The 22,654-nt window shown below is 43.2% G+C and overlaps 1 protein-coding gene across 2 annotated transcripts in view; it reads right to left on the bottom strand.

Moving 5' to 3' along the window:
- Positions 1-7,495: 7,495 nt before the first annotated feature.
- QSOX1 (quiescin sulfhydryl oxidase 1) overlaps positions 7,496-22,654 on the bottom strand; it is a 52,586-nt gene continuing 37,427 nt past the window's right edge. Inside the window, exons 1-12 of one of the 2 annotated variants that reach the window (XM_077278051.1) lie at positions 19,567-19,702; positions 18,284-18,384; positions 18,113-18,161; positions 17,678-17,774; positions 16,673-16,763; positions 15,369-15,514; positions 15,158-15,289; positions 11,774-11,903; positions 10,904-11,026; positions 10,647-10,791; positions 9,984-10,160; positions 7,496-8,471 (exon numbers count right to left, since the gene is read on the bottom strand). In XM_077278051.1, the coding sequence (XP_077134166.1) occupies positions 7,669-8,471; positions 9,984-10,160; positions 10,647-10,791; positions 10,904-11,026; positions 11,774-11,903; positions 15,158-15,289; positions 15,369-15,514; positions 16,673-16,763; positions 17,678-17,757 (1,827 nt within the window). In that variant the 5' untranslated portion in view covers positions 17,758-17,774; positions 18,113-18,161; positions 18,284-18,384; positions 19,567-19,702 and the 3' untranslated portion in view covers positions 7,496-7,668. Of the gene's footprint in view, positions 8,472-9,983; positions 10,161-10,646; positions 10,792-10,903; positions 11,027-11,773; positions 11,904-15,157; positions 15,290-15,368; positions 15,515-16,672; positions 16,764-17,677; positions 17,775-18,112; positions 18,162-18,283; positions 18,385-19,566; positions 19,703-22,654 lie in introns of those variants that run through there. The other variant, XM_077278050.1, reaches the window with a different exon arrangement.

The raw sequence follows: 22,654 nt of genomic DNA on the forward strand, positions 1-22,654 counted from the left end.
AATTGAATCCAAGATACGTTCACAAGATTGTATGGAGCACATTTCATGCTCGTTATAACCACGGATTAAGGTCTCGGCTCCATAACAAGTGGAGATAAACAGGGAATTACTGTGTCCTCCACTCAACAGCCGACTGTAATTTTTCTTCACTTATGTTCCACCGAATCCAAAGGATTAAATGTGCACAAGATCTTCGGAGATGTTCCTGTGTGACAAAAGAAGGGAAGGGTGATGTTCAGCACTTGGGAGGGTCTACAGACGAGCAGATGTCAGAGTGACCCTAGTGGCTGTCGCCTTTGTATCTACTAGCCTACATGATATAACCCGAAGCTTTTGGAACTCAGTGAAGAAAATCGCCCTTAAATGCAAGTGCCACTTATTCAATGGATCACCAATATTATAAGCCCGATCTGACGCACTGATCATCTCTCGCAGAAATCCAAAAAAGCAATACTAAATCAGAGCTGAAGCCCATAATTTTTTTTTTCAGTTTAATGAGCTCAATTGTGGTCTAAGTGCTATATATGTGCACAACAGATCAATATAAGGCTGCCGTCACACTATTAGTATTTGGTCAGTATTTTACATCAGTATTTGTAAGCCAAAACCAGCAGTGGAACAATTAGAGGAAAAGTATAATAGAAACATATGCACCACTTCTGTATTTATCACCCACTCCTGGTTTTGGCTTACAAATACTGAGGTAAAATACTGACCAAATACTGCTAGTGTGACGGCAGCCTAAGTCAACGGGCCAATTCACAGGAACGAGCATCCGCTGTTCTCATCCTTGTGGCCAGGAGAGTACTAGTTTCTATTGTGCCCAATGCCACAGAGCACGGGGAGCTGTGTGCCAAATTTGTGGATGAGATTGAATTTTTGGGCCAGACATTTGTGTGAACTCGGCCATTGTATCAGTTGTTTTACCCTTGAGCTGGACCCAACTGTAGACAAAGTTTAGGGGTAATTTATTAAGACTACGAGTTAATTGGCTTCTATTGAACCCAAAGTCCACCTCAGAATAAATTTGACACTTATTTTTCCTGTCCTTGTGCAGAAAACAAAATCTCCAGCAGTTATAAGAACTGGTATAAACTTAAGCTAAATTTATGATGCAGTCGTTTCTAAACCATCACAAATTTGTGTAAAAGTTTTTATATTGATTCAAAAGTGCAAAAAAAATTTTCACCAAAAAATTTGTAAGCAAAATTTTAAGAACTTTTGATGCCAAAAAAGTGGCGAAGAGAAAGTGATTAATTTCTCTTCGTGTAATAGTTTGGTGTCCAGCGCTGCATGCAACTTTTTTCTGTTGGGCATGTGGAATAATGAAAGGAGGAAATTACTGCATGTGATTTAATTTTGTAACCGGTTTCTTGCCAGTGGAGGTAACAGGGATGCATGTACAAGGAGCTTAAAGGGGTTATCCTGGACTATTAGTTTCTTTATTATGGACCTAAGAACTAACAGGCAAATAGTTACTAACTACCTGCCTGTTCTGCTATCACAGACCGATTCTGCAGCTTCTGTTGATGTCACGTCGCCAGAGCAGCGGCTTCTCTTCTGCTGTGTTGACAGGACATGACTGCTGATTGACAGCTAGCTCCCTGCTGCCCAACTTTGGTAAAGGTACCATCACATTTAGCGACGCTGCAGCGATCTAGACAACGATTAGTCGGCTGTCAATTAGCATGACATTGGCAGTCACGGCCCATCGACTGAGCATCCCGGAAAAGCTGCTCTGTTGACATGAAGCAGTTGACCGCTCCTAGCTGGCGTCAGATAGAATAGGCAGTAAGTACCTGTAAGTTAATAGTAAAAAAAAAATAATAGTCCTGGATAACCCATATTAATAGGGAAATAAGGATCAGAGATAAGGAAAATGTCCAAAAGCTGAAAGAATCTCCCTCTTCTAGAATCCCACGATTTAGTGTCACCTTGATACTATCATGTTATAATGACCACACTGACCAATGTCAAAGAATACAAGGAAGTAAAGTCTAGTCCATATGCATCTCCCTCCATCCAATACTTCACATACAACATTTCTTTATTCCTCAATTTACCACTTTGAAATGGAAGACAAAGAAAGTAGAAGTTCCGCACGGAAGCAGAAGGCAAGACCTGGCCCAAAGACAATTCAATTATGGTTACACAAAGCTAATGTGTTCTTGTCCTACTCAGACTGGTCTAAGTCCTGCTCCTTGGAGGGACTGTCCTTTGCCTGATTCTATTTGGCTACTTATTGAATTTACTGTATATAAATCCAGTTAATATGTTTAAGTATGTATTGTCCTTAGAATCTTCTCAGGCACACAAGGACTTGGATATCTTTCAAGCTTTGGACAAAAATGACAAAGAATTATAAACTCACAAGTCAGCAGGTTGCCGGCACATTGGTTATCTGACAAACCTTGCAACGAGAAAATGTGTGACGAGATGCTACAAGCCTGGGCTGTTCCCTACTTCATGTAATACCGGACAATGTGGTCAGTGTTCAAAAGTTTTCAAGAATCCCAAATTAAAATAAATATCATATTTTTACTGCAATACCTTTACATGCCTTCCCTGGAGAGAAGTGTCCCTCAGCATGGTGCCACCAGTACCATGCTTTATGTAATCATTTGTGTGGTTCGCGAAACTTTTTTGCAAGGTTTCTAGTGACAGCCATTAGGAGTAACATACTACAGTCCAAAAAGGATTCTACTAGTGATGAGCGAGTATACTCGTTGCTCGAGATTTCCCGAGCACGCTCGGGGAAGTCTCCGAGTATTTGTAAGTGCTCGGAGAGTTAGTTTTTCTTGCTGCAGCTGCATGATTTACATCTGTTAGCCAGCAGAAGTACATGTGGGGGTTGCCTGGTTGCTAGGGAATACCCACATGTAATCAAGCTGGCTAATAGATGTAAATCATTCAGCTGCGGCGATGAAAACTAAATCTCCAAGCACTAAAAATACTTGGAGGACACCTGAGCGTGCCCGGAAAATCTCGAGTAACGAGTATATTCGCTCATCACTAGATTCTACCTGTCCATATCGGTTGTGACTAAATGTAGAGTTTATCATAGGTCTTTTGGTTCCTTGCTCTGTGGAATCCAATAGACAGGCTGAAAGTTATAGTACATCCCATTACTGGAACCGGACACCAAATTACGTGCCCTACATATGACATACAGTGCGCCAAAGTGGCACCAAAATAATGTATGAAGTGCCATTCATGACCATTGCCTGGCTGTGTTCTTTCTAAGCTGAGCAATCTGGAAAGGAAGAAGGGCAATTGACTCAATAGTGAGCTCAACAAGTCCAGTAACATCTATACAGGAATACAAGGTTTGGTAAACTTCAAGTGCACATTTTATAGGGAACAGTGTTGGCCGGATCACTTGTCTTTCCGAAAAAAAATAATACAAGAGATCGGGTTTCCTGGAATCATTGGCACAAGGCAAAAATAGTGTTTCTGGAAATCACTATCGCTTGCTTTGAGACTACCAGCCAGGTGGTAAACTGTGACCCTGGACATGGCAATCGTGGCTTGTTGCCTGTATTTACCTTGGCCATGTGATACCTAAGGATGTCAATGAAGCTATTGCTGTCACCAAGATCTAGAGGTACCGTCACATTAAGCGACGCTGCAGCGATATCGACAACGATGCCGATCGCTGCAGCGTCGCTGTGTGGTCACTGGAGAGCTGTCACACAGACAGCTCTCCAGCGACCAATGATGCCGAAGTCCCCGGATAACCAGGGTAAACATCGGGTTGCTAAGCGCAGGGCCGCGCTTAGTAACCCGATGTTTACCCTGGTTACCAGAGTAAATGTAAAAAAAACAAACACTACATACTTACATTCGCGTCCCCCGGCGTCCGCTTCCCTGCACTGTGTAAGCGCCGGCAGTAGCAGGGCACAGCGGTGACGTCACCGCTGTGCTCTGCTTCCGGCCGGCACTGACACATTCAGTGCAGGAAGCTCTGAGCAGCAGCGTGGACGCCCGGGGACGTGACAGACATCAGAGGGTGAGTATGTAGTGTTTTTTTTTTTTTTTTAACTTTTACAATGGTAACCAGGGTAAATATCGGGTTACTAAGCGAGGCCCTGCACTTAGTAACCCGATATTTACCCTGGTTACCATTGTAAAACATCGCTGGCATCGTTGCTTTTGCTGACAAACACAACGATACACGCCGATCTGATGACCAAATAAAGTTCTGAACTTTCAGCAACGACCAGCGATATCACAGCAGGATCCACATCGCTGCTGCGTGTCAAACACAATGATATCGCTATCCAGGACGCTGCAACGTCACGGATCGCTAGCGATATCGTTGCAAAGTCGCTTAGTGTGAAGGTACCTTAAGTTTGTGGACTGGTGCCCAGCGGGGGTCAAAGTTAGTATCAGTTACCAAGCACCAACTTCAGCTCCCGGTGGAGACCTGGCCAAGGTGCAGTGTGCATGTTGAGTAACACCACCATTATTGCAGAGGTCTGGCCTCACTTGGACCACACGGCCATCATTGTCTGGAAGGGATGAATAAAGGATGTTTTAAAGTCATCCCCGAGTGCCGCCGAATTAACACTGAGTGCTTTGATGTGAGCGACATCCTTGCTGAGCAGCTTTTTGGACTTTTATGGATAGCAGCTTGGTCTGGGATCAGAAGTGCATGTGATCCCCCTAATGACAAAGCGATCAGTAGCGCCACTTTTCTTTTCCTTTCTAGTAGGTCTAATACCGACAGCCTAATCTTTGTATAAACCATTACTTTTGAAGTGTGTTTGTTCCTTCCCCAAAACCTACAAAGAGCATGGTCTTGTTGCTCTCACCCCAATGCAAGTTAAAACAGATTTTGGTGCACATACCGGTCAAATTTCCAAGAACGCTCATGCTTTGTAAGTTGCCATCTGCCTTTTTGCGTAATCAGTTCCTCTTAGACCAGTTTCACACGTCCTGATATTTCCGGTACGGGAAAAACTGGTACCAGAGATATCAGTGTCTGTGTGTACTACGTGCAGCACACTTGTGGCAACAGCGTGCTGCATCAGTACCACACGGACGGCCGCCGGGGAAGTAGCGCTACTTTAAGCGCTGTTCCCCAGTGGCTGGTGCTGAACAGGGCTGTCTTCCGTTCTCCCCTGCTCGGCCGGCAAGCAGGGGAGAATGAATGAGAAGCAGTGGGCACTAGCGCTGATGTCACTGAGTCTGTGCTCCCTGCCGGCAAGAACTCCTGTGACCTCAGGAGAATGCAAGTGATGAGGTCACGGGAGTTCAAGCTCTGTCACAGTGACCTCATTACTTGCATTCTCCCTTGGTCCTTAGGTCACAGGAGTTCATGCCGGCAGCGAGCACAGACTCAGTGACGTCACTGCTAGTTACTGAGCCTGCGCCCACAGCATCCCATTCATTCCCTGGTAGTTTACAGCTGGGCCAGTCGCATTAGCACCGATTCCGGTTAACTGTCTATCCCCTAGATATGGATTACGGCGTGGGACTGACTGAACGCCGGACAGGTATGGGTATATTGTTGTTTTTTTTAATGTTGATTTTTTTTTTTTTACAGGAGATTGAGGGCTTCACTTGGAATGGCAGACTAAGGGTACTGTCACACTCTGCAACTTTCCAACGATCATGACCAGCGATACGACCTGGCTGTGATCGTTGGAAAGTCCTTGTGTGGTCGCTGGAGAGCTGTCACAGAGAGAGCTCTCCAGCGACCAATGATGCCGAAGGCCCCTGGTAACCAGGGTAAACATCGGGTTACTAAGCGCAGGGCCGCACTTATTAACCCGATGTTTACCCTGGTTACCATCGTAAAAGTAAAAAATAACAAACAGTACATACTCACATTCCGGTGTCCTTCAGGTCCCTTGCCGTCTGCTTCCCGCACTGACTGACTGCCGGCCGTAAAATGAAAGCACAGCACAGCGGTGACGTCACCGCTGTGATCTGCTCTCACTTTCCGGCCGGCAGTCAGTCAGTGCGGGAAGCAGACTGCAAGGGACCTGACGGACATCAGAAGGGGAGTATGTAGTGTTTGTTATTTTTTACTTTTCCGATGGTAACCAGGGTAAACATCGGGTTACTAAGCGCGGCCCTGCGCTTAGTAACCCGATGTTTACCCTGGTTACCAGGGGCCTTCGGCATCGTTGGTCGCTGGAGAGCTCTCTGTGTGACAGCTCTCCAGCGACCATACAACGACTTTCCAACGATCACGGCCAGGTCGTATCGCTGGTCGTGATCGTTGGAAAGTTGCAGAGTGTGACAGTACCCTTACTGTGGGGGTTTGATTAACCCTTTAACAACTATTGGATTAGTAATGGATAGGTGTCTTATTGACACCTCTCCATTACTAAGCCGGCCTAATGTCACCTTACAATAGGAAGGTGACATTAACCCATTACCCCACTTGCCACCGCTACAGGGCAAGTGGAAAAAAGTGGGCAAAGCTCCAGAATTGGCGCATCTATTAGATGCGCCTTTTCTGGGCAGCTGTGGGCTCTCCTTACCAGCCTGAGAATAGCAGCCCACACCTGTGAGTTTTGCCGGGTTGGTTGAAAAACATAGTGGGACCCCATGTCGGGTTTTTCATTCATTTTCCGCTGCTCACCGGCACAGCAGGGGAGAATGGATGAAAGTCGCGTTCAGCACCACACGCAGGGGAACAGCGCTGACAGTAGCGCTACTTCCCTGGTGGCCATCCGTGCACACTGTTCTCAGCGTGCATGTGTGTGGCAGGTTTTGCAGCCCGGGTGAAAACGGACATGTCTGCGTGTTTTGCACACGGACACACGGTCCGTGAAAACACGCTGACATGTGCATAGACCCATTCATTTGAATGGGTCTACGTATGTCAGTGTCTCTGGTACGTGAGAACTGTCACCACACGTACCGGAGACACTGATGTGTGAAATCGGCCTTACTCAGCATTCTACCAGCACTATAAATGTTAGAACTTCCTTTCCCTTACTTCCCAGCATGCTCTAACTCCAGGTATTGCCCAAAAGATGGCCTGCCCTAAAATCTTGCCTTTCAGTTATGTCTGTGTGCAGTATGAATACAGCGCCTCGGGTATTGGAAAATAATGGTGTGATAGATATTTAAGTAATTGGTCATGATTATAAATTTTGCCCATTGCGTGTCTTCTCCGTCAGGTTGTTAAACAAAGAAATATTAAAAAGCTGTAAAAGAAGAAAAACCCCAAACCTTGGACCTTTCTGTGCTTAACAAGTTATTGAGTATTAGGACGTTACACAATAATTAGGGAAGGTCTTGACTATATATCAGCTGATTTTTCAGGATTCCGGCACTTTACTTGATTCTATTTCAGGTTATTTGGCTGCTGATATAATTGAAAATCCCATATTGTATGTATCCTGGCAATATATGTCTGGCCATAGGAACACCAGGATGTGAACACGTCTCCGGACATCCATGTATTATTACACCCTGACCATTTTAATAAACCTCAATTTTTTATTTTTTTTTAAGTTTTATTTTTTTTTTTTTTAAAACCTCAGTGGATAAAACAACTACGATGAGCTCAGCTTTGGTCTCCAGTGGTTTTGCTCTATTGGTACAGAACTTCCACAGATTATGACGGCACATTGTTCTCTAGCAGAATGTCCAGTTCCGTAAAACATTAGGTCTGCTGTCCTATAAAACCGAATATCAACGCTGGTATCATGGTTGTGGAAACAAACACCGCTGTCTGAGCCGGGACCGGAAGCTTAGGTACAGGTACATCGCTAGGAGACACATGCTGGAGAGGAAGTACAAGATGACGCAGATGCTGAGGTCCAATCGAGAGAACCCAACTTCCAGCATCTTCACCCAACGCCTTTTCCCGATCACATCCCCGTTCTCTACTCCCACCCCAATGAGAAAATTTGCATCTATCCCCCTTTTAAGCAGGCGAGCTCTTACTGCGTCTTGGTCAAACTTGGAATCGGGAAGATCTACCATTCTCTCCGGCTGGACGGCATATCTATTCTTATGAGAGTTTGAATCCTTTAATGTTCTACGAGGAAAAAAATTATGTTCGAAGGAGTCTAAATCCACAATGTTCTCTTCTTCCCCCTTATTTGCATCCAAAGCTGTAAAAGATTTCATTTTTATTATGGAGGGCCGGTGTCTGGGGTTAAGTTTTCCTTTTGAAGCTACAGGTAGCTCCCCAGGATCATCATCTTTGACCGGTGGAATTAGGACATGACTTAGAGTTGTTTTCTCGGGACCCTTTTCTCCAACACCAGCCTCTCTTTTGGACCTGACTTTGGATGTTTCGTTTCTCTGCTTTGCCAACATGACCGCCTCATCCTCCAAGTAGTCGTATGATAAATTGTCCTCAGAAAAGCGTATCTTCATGAAGCGGAGTACAGCGGGTTCGTCCCAGGTCATGTTATCATCTACCATTTTCTGGCAGTCTGAACAGAGCTCTTTGGGAGGCCACTGAATCTTTGGAAAATCAGGATCTTCAGTTAGATCTCCTATGAAAAGGTGATATGGTTAGTGGTCAAGTCTGTGTCCTAAATAATGCACCCATTACATTTCTATAATATACATTCAGAATTAAAGGGGTTTTCTAATTTTTTTTTAAAAAGCTACACCGCTCTTCTTGTCCATGAGCTCTGGTAACTATTACCTGCAATATAAAACTCACCCCATGGACAAGAGGGTATTTCTAGCAGGAAAATAGCAAAATAGCACTTTCTTTTACTAATCCCTTACAATTTCCTAAAAAACAAATATTTTGTATTTTTTTTTGCATGGCATTAAACGCGCTACGAGCAGTGAATTTTTTTCCTGTAGCGTTTTTCTTTTCTTCCATGTACATGTTCCACAGTTGCCGTTTTCAACCACTTTTTTTCTCCTACACACGTTTTTTTCTTTTTCTTTTTTATACCTGATTGCTTGAATACGCCTTCCGTTTTTTGTTTGGGTGGCTTTTTTTTTTTTTTTTTTCAACAAACCATGGGATTCCAAAACTATTCAGATCTCTTCATCAGGCACATGCACATCTTATGGGGCCATTATTAACCTTTGTGCAGCATTATATGAGGCATATTTTTTGTATGGAGCATCTTATGGGGACCAGCATGAACTGTATGGAGCATTATATGGGGCTCATGATTCAATATGGATATTCAAAAACACCTAACCTACTGATGTCTCAATTAATTTTACTTTTATTGGTATCTATTTTTATATTTGACATTTACCGGTAGCTGCTGCATTTTCCACCCTAGGCTTATAGTTGAGTCAATACGTTTTCCCAGTTTTTTGTGGCAAAAAAAATTCCGGTCTTTGGGGATGCCCACTTTCGGTCTTATATACTATTTTTTACTTTGCGAATTATACATTATATATTTCAAATGTTGATTCCACTATAAAATTTTGCATATTGCTTATTGTGTATTGATATCTGCCTTGTTCTGCCAGAGTTGTATAAACGGGGACAGTCCCATTTATTGTCCCCTTATATTATAGTCTTTGTTGATTTTTCTATGGATTAATCCCAGGGATGTGGTTGTGCTGTTTTTGTATTGTTTTTAATCATTTTTGGGTGTTTCTGTTTGTCACAGAGTTAGTTAATAAATTTATACCATTTTGCAAAAAATATTTTTTCTGGAGTGCACCATTTCCACGCATTGACCTTTTTCTTTTTTTCTGGCACATTTCCCTTCACGCACGGTGCTGCACCCGTCTATAGGCCATTTACGCCTATTTGTGTAGTGCACCCTATACCTTTTGTAGTCCCCCAATATTCAGCTCAACACCAGCCCTCCAGATCTGAACCACGTGCCTCATAATCATACATGGGGCATTTATGTCAGGTCAGTGAACCATTGGTCGGGACGGGTATCATGATCCGAACACTGACTGTAGATGACAGACGTCAGAATCCAGCCGGAGTTCACCCTCCCACCGGCAGCGCTATTATCCCCCGTGAAGGAAGTAGAGGAATCTTCTCCTTGCTCTCTACTTAATTATGGACTCACCAGCCAGTCTCTTATTAACCCGGTTATGGCTGATCCACAACCATCTGATGGCCTCATCCAGACTACGGACGCCGTTCATCGACTCTTTAGCCATTTCCTCAAAGTGACGGGCGCACTCCTTGCAACCAAAGAAGTATCGGACATAATTACGCATGGCCTTCAAAACCTCCTGTGGATCTTAACGAGACAGAAAACATTTCAGACAAGGACACAAACAGGTGACATTATTATTTTTTTTGACGATAGATGGATCTAACATTTGGTGGTGGAATTTTATTAATGTGGTGTGTTGGCCTCTAAATACGGAAGTGAACATTCACTCAAAAAAGACTTAAATAATAAATGATTTTATTATATATTATTTATGATTTATGATTTAATAAAATGATAGGAAACCTAAAGTAATCTTTAATGGCCCCCATTACAGCGCTAAAGTCTGCCCCCCCCCCCTATAGAAGGGATGTGATTTTTTTTTTTTTTCGCTCCATTTAGGAAAATATTAAGCCAGACACAGAGTAGAAGCAAGTAAAAAAAAGTTTTCTAAAATTCCTCCATCGTTGAATTAGTCTACTTTTTATGGTGATGGTATAAAAAAAAAAAATCCATCAAAATATTTTATTTTTAACTATCAATTTGTAATGACTCAATCACAATCACACTCACTGGTCTCGGCCGATCCAAGCTGCGCGGCTCTGACGGTCAGCAAGTGGAACAGTGTCCAGACGGAACATGGAAAACCGCGGAATTCCGGCTTGGAACCCTGACACCAGACGAAGTTGACATGTGGGGTCAGCACAGCATCCTGCTCCTAAACACAAAGGTGCACGAGATATGGGACAATGAATAGCACAATTGCTGGGATGTGGATTTTCCATTCTGATTGGAGACAGAACGGTCGACGAGCCCCAAATCCAACTTACCTGGTCTTTGTTATTTACAGCATCTGCAAAATCCTTGTATGTCACCATTTTTCCCCTTTGATTGTACAGCCAGGGATGCAGAGAATCCAGTAGTGTCCGCAAGTAGGGGCGAGCAGGAAAGTACTGGGTAAGAAATAGATGCACAATGAAATGAACCATAGAAAAACATAAAAACCTTTTTTTTATTACAGGAAACACAGACCCCATAAATATATTTTAACTATAAAAACAAATAATTTCCTTAGCTTTAAAAATTAATTTAGTAAAAACTAAACAATAATGTATAGGGAATACAATGAGGAAAAATATCAAAAATACTGAACTGGCTCCCTCTAGTGGTGATATTATGTGCTAGCACACATCGAGCTCCCTCTAGTGGACACTTTATGTAAATGCATAGAACCATGCAGCAACACATCCTCCACAGTATAAAGTCCTGCTTACTTCAGATGAGCAAAGAAAAAAAAAATCCTACTACCCTGATCTGGCGTCCATTTCGTTACTCTGTAGCAGCCAGACCAGGGCAGTGCGAACTTCCTTGGCTGGGACTTAAATGCAGATAACGTGGTTGCCTCTTGCAATTACCAAGTCCCCACGACGCCATGGTGTTGCATGAGCGCTAGTGACTAAACTTTATGTGATGTCATAATATTATGGGGACATAATAATTTCGAATTTGCTGATATTTCAATTCCAACTGAGAAAGTTTGCATTGTCCTGGACCAGCTGCCATTGAGGAAAAAAGTGGTCGCCGAACCAGGGTAGTTCAAATCTTTGCTCATCCCTCCTGCTCACAGTCCATGGCCGTCTTACCACTACAGATACATGTATGCAAGTTCACTCTGGAAACTGTAGAACCTTCATCATCACCTTTTTCAGTACGGAGACGTAATTCGTCAGAGCCCTGAGACGATCACCATTGAATCTGCTGTACCGAGCAACCTCGACCCGCAAGGAGTATTGGATAGAAGACTCAAGATCCGCCATGTATATCACAGAACTACAAATAAGAGAAGAAAAAAAACAAAAACGGTATTTTTTTTTACTCACAGAAGACAATGCAGAGTACCAAAACTCCTGCTTGGTCATAAAACTACCACTAGAACAATTTACTGCAAGGTCTGCCAATAACCAGATGTGTATAAGGGGCTTCCAAGGACCCCTAAAGGGATGGTGTCATCAGAAAAAGGCCTAGTGTTTAACTACTTCAGGACTGCCATAGACTTTAAACGTCCGGCAGTCCTATCTTAGGCCGGTTTCACACGTCAGTGGCTCCGGTACGTGAGGTGACAGTTTCCTCACGTACCGGAGACACTGACACACGTGGACCCATTAAAATCAATGCATCTGTGCAGATGTCATTGATTTTTTGCGGACCGTATCTCCGTGTGCCAAACACGGAGACATGTCAGTGTTCGTGGGAGCGCACGTATTACACGGACCCATTAAAGTCAATGGGTCCGTGTAAAACACGGACTTCACACGGACGTTCTCCGTCTGGGGTCCGTGTGCGTGCAGGAGACAGCGCTACAGTAAGCGCTGTCCCCCCCACATGGTGCTGAAGCCGCGATTCATATGTTCCCTGCAGCAGCGTTTGCTGCAGAGAAAATATGAATAATAGTGTTTAAAATAAAGATCTATGTGTCCGCCGCCCCCCCACCCCCTGTGCGCTCCCCGCTGTCCTGAAAATACTCACCCGCTCCCACGTTGGCTGTCACTCCTTCCTCTCTGCCCCGCGCCTCCTACTGTATGCGGTCACGTGGGGCCGATCATTTACAATCATGAATAGTCGGCTCCGCCCCTATGGGAGGTGGAGCCACATATTCATGACTGTAAATGATCGGCCCCACGTAACCGCATACAGGAGAAGATGGGGCCAGACCAGGAAGGAGCGACAGCCAACGTGGGAGCGGGTGAGTATTTTCAGGACAGCGGGGGGTGCACAGGGGGTGGGAGGGCGGCGGACACATAGATCTTTATTTTAAACACTATTATTCATATTTTCTCTGCAGCAAACGCTGCTGCAGGAACATATGAATCGCAGCTTCAGCACGATGCAGGGTACCACATGCGTGGGTACCACACGCTCCGTGTGGTACCCACTCGCCATACGGGCGGCACACGTGTGCCGCCCGTATGGCCTACGTGAGTTCCCAGGCACACAGACACAGATAACTCCGGTACCGATTTATTCCGGTACCGGAATTATCTGGACGTGTGGGACAGCCCTTATTGCTGCACTGACAGTCTAAGACATCAATGCAGTCTAATCAGCTGTCTCAAGAGTGTAAAGCTGTGGGGGAAGGGAGCTGCAGTCACTCACAAGCAGACTTTCCAGAGAGAAGGAAAAACATGGTTTATTATCATGTTTACCGTCTCGATCTCTGTGTACACAGTGCAGAACTAGTGCAAGTATATAGATTAGGAAGCACTTACCCTGCTTCCATCTCCGAATCCAGTGAATATTTGATCGCTGGGTGCAGGGAGGGAGCAGGAGCTGTTAGGTCCTAGGAAACTCAAACAGCTCTGCTATGAAGAAATTCCCTTGTAGCTTGAGCTAATATATCAGCTCAATTTACAAAAAAAATTAGAAAAAAAATGCAATGATGTGGGAAAAATGCCCCAAAAGCAAAAATAATAATAATAAAAAAACAAAAAAAAGCAGACACAGACAGTCTAAGTGGCTGTTTCTAATCCCACCTCTATTAAACTAATTTCTGTGGAAAGAGGAACATGAAAATATTTTAAATTAACGGTTCTTTGTGGTCATAAATAAAAAAAAAGTGAAGAAAAGACAAGTATGTGCTATCTTTCTTTACATTTTCCCTGGTACAAGAAAAAAAATAGGAATATAAAAATAGCAGGAAAAATAATCCCCATGTGTCATGAAAAATAAGAGGCAAAAATTATTTGAATTTCCAGAAGTGAAGAAATTATAGAGTCATTAAAAGTGATAAAACACAAAAATGTCCCTGGTTAGAAATGGGAGTAAATGATCTGATGATCAAGTTAAATTGGGTGTTTGTGGTAAATATGCATTTTTTAAACTGTTGGCAATATTCTCCACCCTCCTCCCCCTCCATATCACAATCTCTATTAAAACAAAAATTAATTAAAATCTTGTAATTCTCACACCAGCTACTGGATCATTTTTAGACTCAAACTTCCTGTTGTTCCAGGAAATAACACATGTACATTAGCAGCAATGTTCAGACTCTGACGCTTTCATCCTATGTTTTCTATTGAAGTGTTAAATTAGTGTGAAAAGGTCGTTGTGATGGGGAGGAGGAGGGGTCAGCTGTGACATCACTTATTGTGTTATCAGCTTTGTATAAAGGTGATAGTTGGAATTCTGACTCTGATGATCAGGAAACTGCTGAAAACTCTTCCTGGAAGGACAAAGTATGACACCTAAAAAAGCAAGAGGTAAGGTCCTGAATGGCAGATATGCATCACTGAGGTGGTTGGCCTCCTGGAAAGTCTGTACCAGTAACACTAGGTTACTGAGAGTTTTAATTTGATTGCATTTTGGGTCCAGTATTTAGGCGCTTTCAGACTTCAAATAATTTTTAATCCCAGCTTTCATGCGTCTTGGCATGCTGTACACCAGTCTTTCACACTGCTCCTGGTGCAAAAATGTAAGCAGTTCTTCCTTGTTTGATGGCTTGTGACTATCCATCATCCGCCTGATTACATTCCAGAGGTTTTTAATGGGGTTCAGGTCTGGAGATTTCGCTGCCCATGACAGGGTTTGATGTGGTGGTCTCTTAATTTTTGCCAGAGCTGTATATTCAGGGGGCACAGTACGCTTCCTTAATATTAAGGGACACTGTGTATAATTTTATATATCTGGGAGGCACAGTATATACTTTTGTATATTCAATAGGGTACAGTGTAAATTGAAAAAACTAATTTTTCATTTTTTTTTTGTCATTTGCAAAACAATTATTTGATAGGGGTGCTCCAATGTTATTTATTTTTTTTTTACAGGGATGCGCCAACGCCGAAAAGGTTGGCAAACACGGGTGGTCCATTAAGCTCAATAATCCTACTGTATTCACTACGCTCCCATGCTCCCTCTAGTGGCGGATGCAGGAAGACAGAATTTCAGGTTTCACACTGTTACCATATGGACAGTATGAACAGGGTAACACTTAGGAAAAAGCTCTAAAATCCCTAAATGACAAAAACAGATCATGTAAAAGTTGAGTCCAACTAACAAGACAAAAACGCTCCCGAGATATATATTCACACCTGTTTACAGCCCTACGGACCACTGTGTCATCAACAGGGTTTGCGGACCACTGAATGAGATTAACAATAAACCTCGTCACCCCAGGAAGTGCCCGCAGGAATTCTGTATACGCCGCACGAGATTCTTCCTTCCTGTAAGAAACAAATAAGTTGACAAACACCCAACATAACTACAGGGGGAATAGGCAGGGCCAGAAAGGCAGATACTCACAGGTTAATTTTACTAATAGACCCATTCCTACACAGGAGGAAACCAGATGGGAATGACGACACCTTGAGCCGCTCTACTAATTCGGATTGGCCCTTAAGTACCCGCCTTACTGAGACCCCCTGATACTGCACCATGTCCAGAGCAACCTGAGAGAGAAAATAAATGCAGAATTTACTCTACATAGTAATTGTCATTTAATACGACAACCATGTGTTCAACATAGTACAATAAAATAATAATGATAAAAAAGTTGGGAGAAAATAATACAAAAACCTAAAGACGGCAGTAGTAAGATATAAAGTGCTTGTGGTCACTTAAAGGGGAAGTCCACCATTGTGATTTTGGTGACCTATAAGATCAGCGAGAGATCCGATACTCCCCACTGACCAGCTGTGATCAGCTTAATTCAGATGTAAATAATATAGGGATCGAAAGAGCCGTGGCGCTGGATTATGTGAAGGATGTAATATTGGCTCTATTTATGGTTTGTCTCCATGTATAATGATTAGGTTTTTAATTTCAAAAGCATCGAACGGCATCCGGGTCTTTTTAAATTGTGAAACAGGGATTGCCCCAGAAGAAGCCGAAAGAGCGAAACCCAAGGTCCGGCAGGACTCTTAGCATGTCACATTTTGGATTATATACAAAAGGCTTATTTAAATTGATGTTTTTGAGTATTTAGAAAAGAAATTAACAACCAATCCTCACTGACCAAACCACTGCCAAAATGGCGATTGCTTGTGTGGCAAGAGCCGCGTAGGCGTGAATGCAGACTTGAATAAATATCTGCTCTGCTTTATTGTTGCAGCGGAAAAAGTAGTATTAGATGGCAGCCAGGCAAAAGAATGGCCTCATTTAATACAAGGATGTGAGACCGCTATTTCTCCAGAGATTTTGCAATGTATTACTAGGAACGCTAGCTGCCGGGAGCATCGCTGCGCGGGACGCCGGTAGGTGATAATACTGATCATTTTTATTTTTTTTTAACCTGGTTTGTGTTGTGTATGTGTTTTCGCAGCGGAAAACCGCAGCGAAGACGCATACACAACAGGTGCACATAGCCTCGACGGGTCCGTCAGAAAGACGGGCCCAGTGCACATGTTTTCCACAATCTGCACAGGATCCGTCATTTCAACGTCTTGACAGATCCTGTGCAGATTTGGAAGACGGAAGTGTGAAAGAAGCCTTAATTGGGTGAGCCCTACTATCACACCCATATACCCCACTATGGTCAGGGGTTGTCTCTTTAATTCCAATACTCCAGAATAACACAGGCTTACCCATGTCTGGTGTGGAGTCCTTACCTCTCTTCCCATGTAGTCTTCAGGTTGTTCAAAAATCAATGCCAGGTAGGCTTCATCATTATTCTCAAAAAAATAGTCGACCTCAGGGGCGCTGGAAGAGAAACTTATACTGTTCAGTGAACAGCCCAGCACAAATCGAGTAATAAATCACTGAGACGGTGAACAAATAGCGAAATGAATATTAAATCACAGACATTGTGAATTGCCCAATATTAACTATTAACGCCTGAGGGACTCTTCACACACTGTGGTTGTTTCGCCGGTTTTGACACAAGGACTTGTGCAGGCGACTGTAAAAATCAGACGAGCGCTATCCGTTTTTTTATTCTATGGGGCTGTGCACATGTCCGATTTTGTTTTTATTATTCTCCACATCTGAGAAAATATGATTACATTAGCATAATCAGCCCGATATTCAGATAAGAGTAAAATACTCAGGTGACAAAGTTGGCTATGTGTCACTGCTACTTTACAGTGAATGGGGTCTCGCTGTGACCCTGAGGGTGCTGCTAGTTTGACAACGGCATTGGACTTATTTGTGGTCGCGGTACCATCAGGGGCGCATTGCGATGTAGCAGCGACACACAGGGAATTTTGGCAGCGCGACAGATGTTGTTGCCAAAGTCGTCATGTAGCCCCAGTCTAAGGCTGATCAAAGTGAAGTCTCATCAATGGGAGCCTGGTAATCATGGGGGTTAGTGGCAGTGGGAGGAGGAATAGTTGCACATTCTGTGATGTCATGGTACGCACTAAAGTCAATAAAGTCCAGGATGCTAAGTACTTTCCAAGGGCATCAATGATTTCCACAAACAGGGAAAGTTATATAGGGCACCGCTCATCATTTTAGAAGTCTAGGGTGCCAAGTTTATTAGCTAATAAAATATACTACAAGAGTTATTTTACAAGATAGAAAAACCTGTTAATCCTCCGTACAGTAATGCACACATGAAAGAGGAGCCAAATTTGTAACAAGCTTCCATCATTTCTGCTCCGCCACAATCATACCTGATTGGCTCAAGTGGAGGACACGCGGGAGGTGGAGACTCTTTTTGCGCCTCTAGTTTATCGATGATGAAGTGTCTCATATCATCTGGTTCACGACCTGCAGAAATAAGAAGGATGAGTGTAAGGCAGGCTCGGACTGGCCCACAGGAGAACAGGAGAATTCTCCGGTGGGCCCCATGCAGGAGTGGGAGGAGTTTTTTGTTTTTTTTTACTAGCTGGAGAAACCTATTAAATCAATCACCAAAGTAACATGGAGTGCTTAGTTAAGTGTAAATTCACATAACATATAAGCGTATATTCAGGCTTGATGGACCGCCACGTACTATAATCATGTAAAGTGTCCGCTATCCAACTATTTGGCCTGGAGCTTGGGAGAACCCTATAAAATCAACGACAAAATCTAAAAAAAAAAGGAAAAAAATTAAGTTCACATACTAGGAAACTTGATGCCATTCAATGGATTTTTGGTAAAGGTTTTGAAAAACTGAAAGAAAAAAGAAAAGACACTGTGAGCAGGACTTATACTGTTCATAGGTGATGGACTTTGTGATTGGAAATCGGGTAATAAGAAATGGCAGAAGACGTAAAAGCAAAAGAGGCCGTTACCTGGACAGTGGGGAATCCTTGCACTCCAAACTCTCTACACGTTGGGCTATTGGACTCTTTGCCACAGTCCAACACGGAGAGATAGACCGCCGGCCGCCAATCTGTGCAAAGAAGCATTGATGAATTACTATGGATTGCAGCTTACAAATAGATAGAAAGTTTGGATGCAATTCTAATAGTCCAATAAAAAAATCCACATCTGTATTCAATGCATGAAAATAAATAATTTGTAAAAAAGAAGCAAAACAAACTCCAGTCTACCGGCTCTGCCATTGATTGCCTGCAATGGTCAATTCATGTGCCCCATTAGAAAAGACAGGCTGCTAGTTCTCACTTCGGCCACAGGCGGTATGTGACCGCTGCAGCCACTCAGTACCTGCTGATTTGCTACAGGGGTCACTAACTGTCCCTTCCAGTATAAAAAGTAAGCAGACTGGTGATGATGAGCAGCAGTCCCAAGAAACCATGGGAGTCCAGTAGCAGACAACATGTTGTTTGTGGACGCCTTTAGTAGAAAATGATTTCTCCCCCCATGTGAGAACGTATAGGTCCTCCAAGATTAAGTTTCTCAAACTTTTTCTTCTGGGTTCTCACTAATTAGGCAATACTAGTGCCTGACAGACCCCGGAACTCAACATGGATGTCGAACGAAGGACATGTGTATACGGGATGGATAGAGCATCTCACAGGCCCTCTATAACATTGGGGAGGACAATACCAGACATGATGCCCCCAGAATCCTGATGTCTCTGCTGGGAGAATGCCATCATGTCCTAGGAAAACTGGACTTTCCTACTGAATCTAGGGCATTTAGGAGGCGCGCTGCACCTCGTCAAGAACCGAAACCCATCTAACAATTCAGGTAACACAAGAACGTTGATATTTATGTATTCCCAATTTGCATATTTCCTTAAGAGCTATTCCTGTTATAAGATGTGATCACCTATCCAATCAGACAGCTATAAGTGCCCTGTTCTGCCGCTCCATTCACACGGGGCATAAAGCGCACCCAATCTGGCAATTGGTGGGGTCTCAGTGGTCAGACAGATGATCGCTTCTAGTAACCAGCATACCACTTTAATATCAATGTATCCCATAGATTCACTTCTTTGGGAGAACCACTCCTCTACATAAATAATAATAATACAATTTTGGATGTTTATCTGAAGAGGTGTCACCATTTTCGTTCACATAATATGTCTACATGTCAGATCAGTACAGGATTTTTTTTTATTTAGTAGATTACATGGGTATTGTTTTATATAGATATGTATAGTTCATACCTGGATCATAAGAGCCACAAGATCAAATGAGATGATGACAGGAGGAATAAGGCTGGATTCACACATCTGCGTGTCCCAGGCCGAGTATGGACTGTGATGCCTGCACCGGCCCAGGGGGTCTCCTGACCCGAACTTGACAAGTCTCATATTTGCCTATAATGCTGTTGTGTTTGGATCAGGAGACTTGCACAGAACAATATTATTAGCCAACATTCTAGGAGTTTAGAATGTTCGTCTTCCTGTCTAAACGGGCCAATAACAATGATCAATTGGCTTGTATATAGCTTATTGGTAGTCATTTAATGGCCTCGATCTGTCTGGCTAAACAGGCCATGAGTCTGTAAATGCAGATATATACATACATGGGTGGCCAGGATCTTCGCCGTGCAGGAAGAAACAGTGATGGGGCCATATAGCTACATTAAACCTGTTTAGTCTTTTATTTTCAAGATCATGTTGGTATCCAAATGTCAGATTCCTGCTGATCACAAAATGATGGCATATTCTAGCAATTGGGGATATGCCATCACTATATCAAATGGGAATAACCCCCTAACATTATGATAGACCTGAGACATCATCATTCATGGCTGGGCAGAGCACTTAAGGCTGATCATTTATCTTGAGGAGCAAAACCAAAGAAATGAGCCAGAGCACAAGTTGGCATATGTGTAACGTGTAAGAGCACGTTCACACTGTGGCCATTTTATAAATAAAACCCAATAAAAAAATGTGAGTATATACCCCGTAGTAAGTAAAGAAGTAACTAGTAATAATAATAATACACGTAAATAACATGGGCTACTTTCGTTAACTATTTTGATCAGAAAAGCATAAAAGCCATCCCACAGCGACACGGTGTACCCATCGCAACGGTTCTATCCTGTCTCTAGTATTAAAGCCTCATCTTGTGTCAGCCGACCTCAATGTAGATAAGGGCGGAGAAGGACATGAGCCTGACTGTTCAGACACGGCTCCTTGTGAAGCTATATAGATGAAATTATTACTTACTGTCCTTTAGGTTGCTTCTGGACAGCCTTAGCTATGGCGCCTGGATCAGTGCATGCAAGTGAAGACGTGAGCTGGTTGTGTTGTTTTTATAGTCTGTATGCAGGGGGCCAAAATGGGTTGGAGCATAAGTTGGCATACGCGCAATGTGTAGGAGCACGTTCATACTTTGGCCATTTCACACACAAAACCAAGGGAAAAAAATTGTCTGGGAAATGGCCACAGTGCGAACGTGCTTTTATACATTGTACGTATGCCAACTTATGCTTCAGCTCATTTCTTTGGTTTTGCTGTAGTTTCTTGTACTTTGTACAAACAGTGGCGTGCCCTCCATCTTTTTGAGCTGTCATTTTATCTATATACCTTCACATGGGCAGGTGTCTAAACAGTCAGGTCAGTATCCTGCTCTGCCCTTACTTAAGGTACCTTCACACGAAACGACTTTGTAACGATATCGCTAGCGATCCGTGACGTTGCAGCGTCACGTCACAGTGCACTGTGAAGCATATTGGAGATATAATTTCATGTCAATCATTTGTATCTTTTTTGACCTGGCATTATAAAACCGCTTCCTTTGTCCAGCACTGACAGGAAACTGGGCTCAGAAGGAAACCCAAATTCTTAAAGCCTCAAGGAGAAAGCTGGCACCTGAGGTGGAGGGGCAATCCTCAAAGGATCTGAGTGACAAATCTTACACCTTTACCAGCTCAGAGCAGGACAAAGGCTTGCTTGCAATATAGAGTCCTGCTGAAGCTGCAGACACCTTCTAGAACATTCCAGAAACATTATTACATAAGGAGTTATGAAGATACTATATGTCCTAGCCGTACATCATGTATATATCCAAGATTCCCAGAACATGGTGAACACCTGCCTGGGTCTTGACACTTTCTAGCACATAGGCGTATGGAGATACATAGAACAGCTACTAGAAACCAGAGAGCAAAGTTGTGTTCGGTCTTAACACGTAGCTGGGGCCTGGCTGGAACTGATGGTGCCAAAAATGCCTCTCTAGGACTGTCCATTAAGGAGTTATAACATCTTAGGTTGTGGAGTTTTTGAAACAAAGAAAAAAGAATGAACCAGCTCACCCACAGCGGCATATGGCTTGCTGAAGCACAGAACTTGTGCGGTCACACGTGTAGTACTGATGAGAAAAAAAGAGATGTGTTCCAGCTTCTTTGAATCCAAAAATTTATTAGAAAAAAATGCTTCTTAAAAAACCATGGCAATGGCAAAGTTCACATGGCAAGATATAGTTACGCATGTCAAATGCTCGAGGCGTCCTTTATCAAACTATACATGAACAGGTCCTATACGTAGGACCTGTTCATTTATAGTTTGATAAAGGACGAATTGAGCGTTTGAAACGTGCAACTATATCTTGCCATGTGAACTTTGCCATTGCCATGGTTTTTTAAAAAGCATTTTCTAATAAGTTTTTGGATTCAAAGAAGCTGGAACACATCTCCTTTTTCTCCTTGTGGAGTTTTTAGCTGCTAGAGGCAAGGGGAGGGGATTTAGGTTCAGCTCAGATGGCAGGAGGGCAGTGATCCAAAGGGGTTAAATGCTTGTGTAAAGCATGGCCTATTGCTTTTTCTCTGGGAAGGTCGCGACGACATATCGTGTTGGGAGAAGTCAAGGAACAGAGGGGACCACAAGCCTCCCATGTGACAGCCTCTCCCCTAAAAATGAGGCCCTTCATCTACTGGTAATTGACACATATATTCTGCTTATCTTTTGGCCTACCACTATCTGTATTTACATATCTGACCACTGTATATGTGTAATCATGGTGTACATAGTGTATTGTCTAGTGTACCCTTAAGGCGATTAAATATATAATTTAACCTTGTGCTGCTTTTTATCTCGATCCATGAATCCACACGTCCGTTTCTCGGTTTAACTTTCCATGCTGCCAAGGCTGGTTTCTGGCCCAATATAATCCCTTTAATCAAGGACCAGGTTTATATCCAGCAAGGAACTAGTAGCAGTTCTACCCGACTGGCAGCGCTCTGTTTCACTGGTGCTAGTGAAAAGTGCCTAACAGGGTTGTAAACAAGTGTGGTACCACAACATT

This window comes from Ranitomeya variabilis, chromosome 8, assembly GCF_051348905.1.
Source record: "Ranitomeya variabilis isolate aRanVar5 chromosome 8, aRanVar5.hap1, whole genome shotgun sequence".
Lineage (NCBI taxonomy): Eukaryota > Metazoa > Chordata > Amphibia > Anura > Dendrobatidae > Ranitomeya > Ranitomeya variabilis.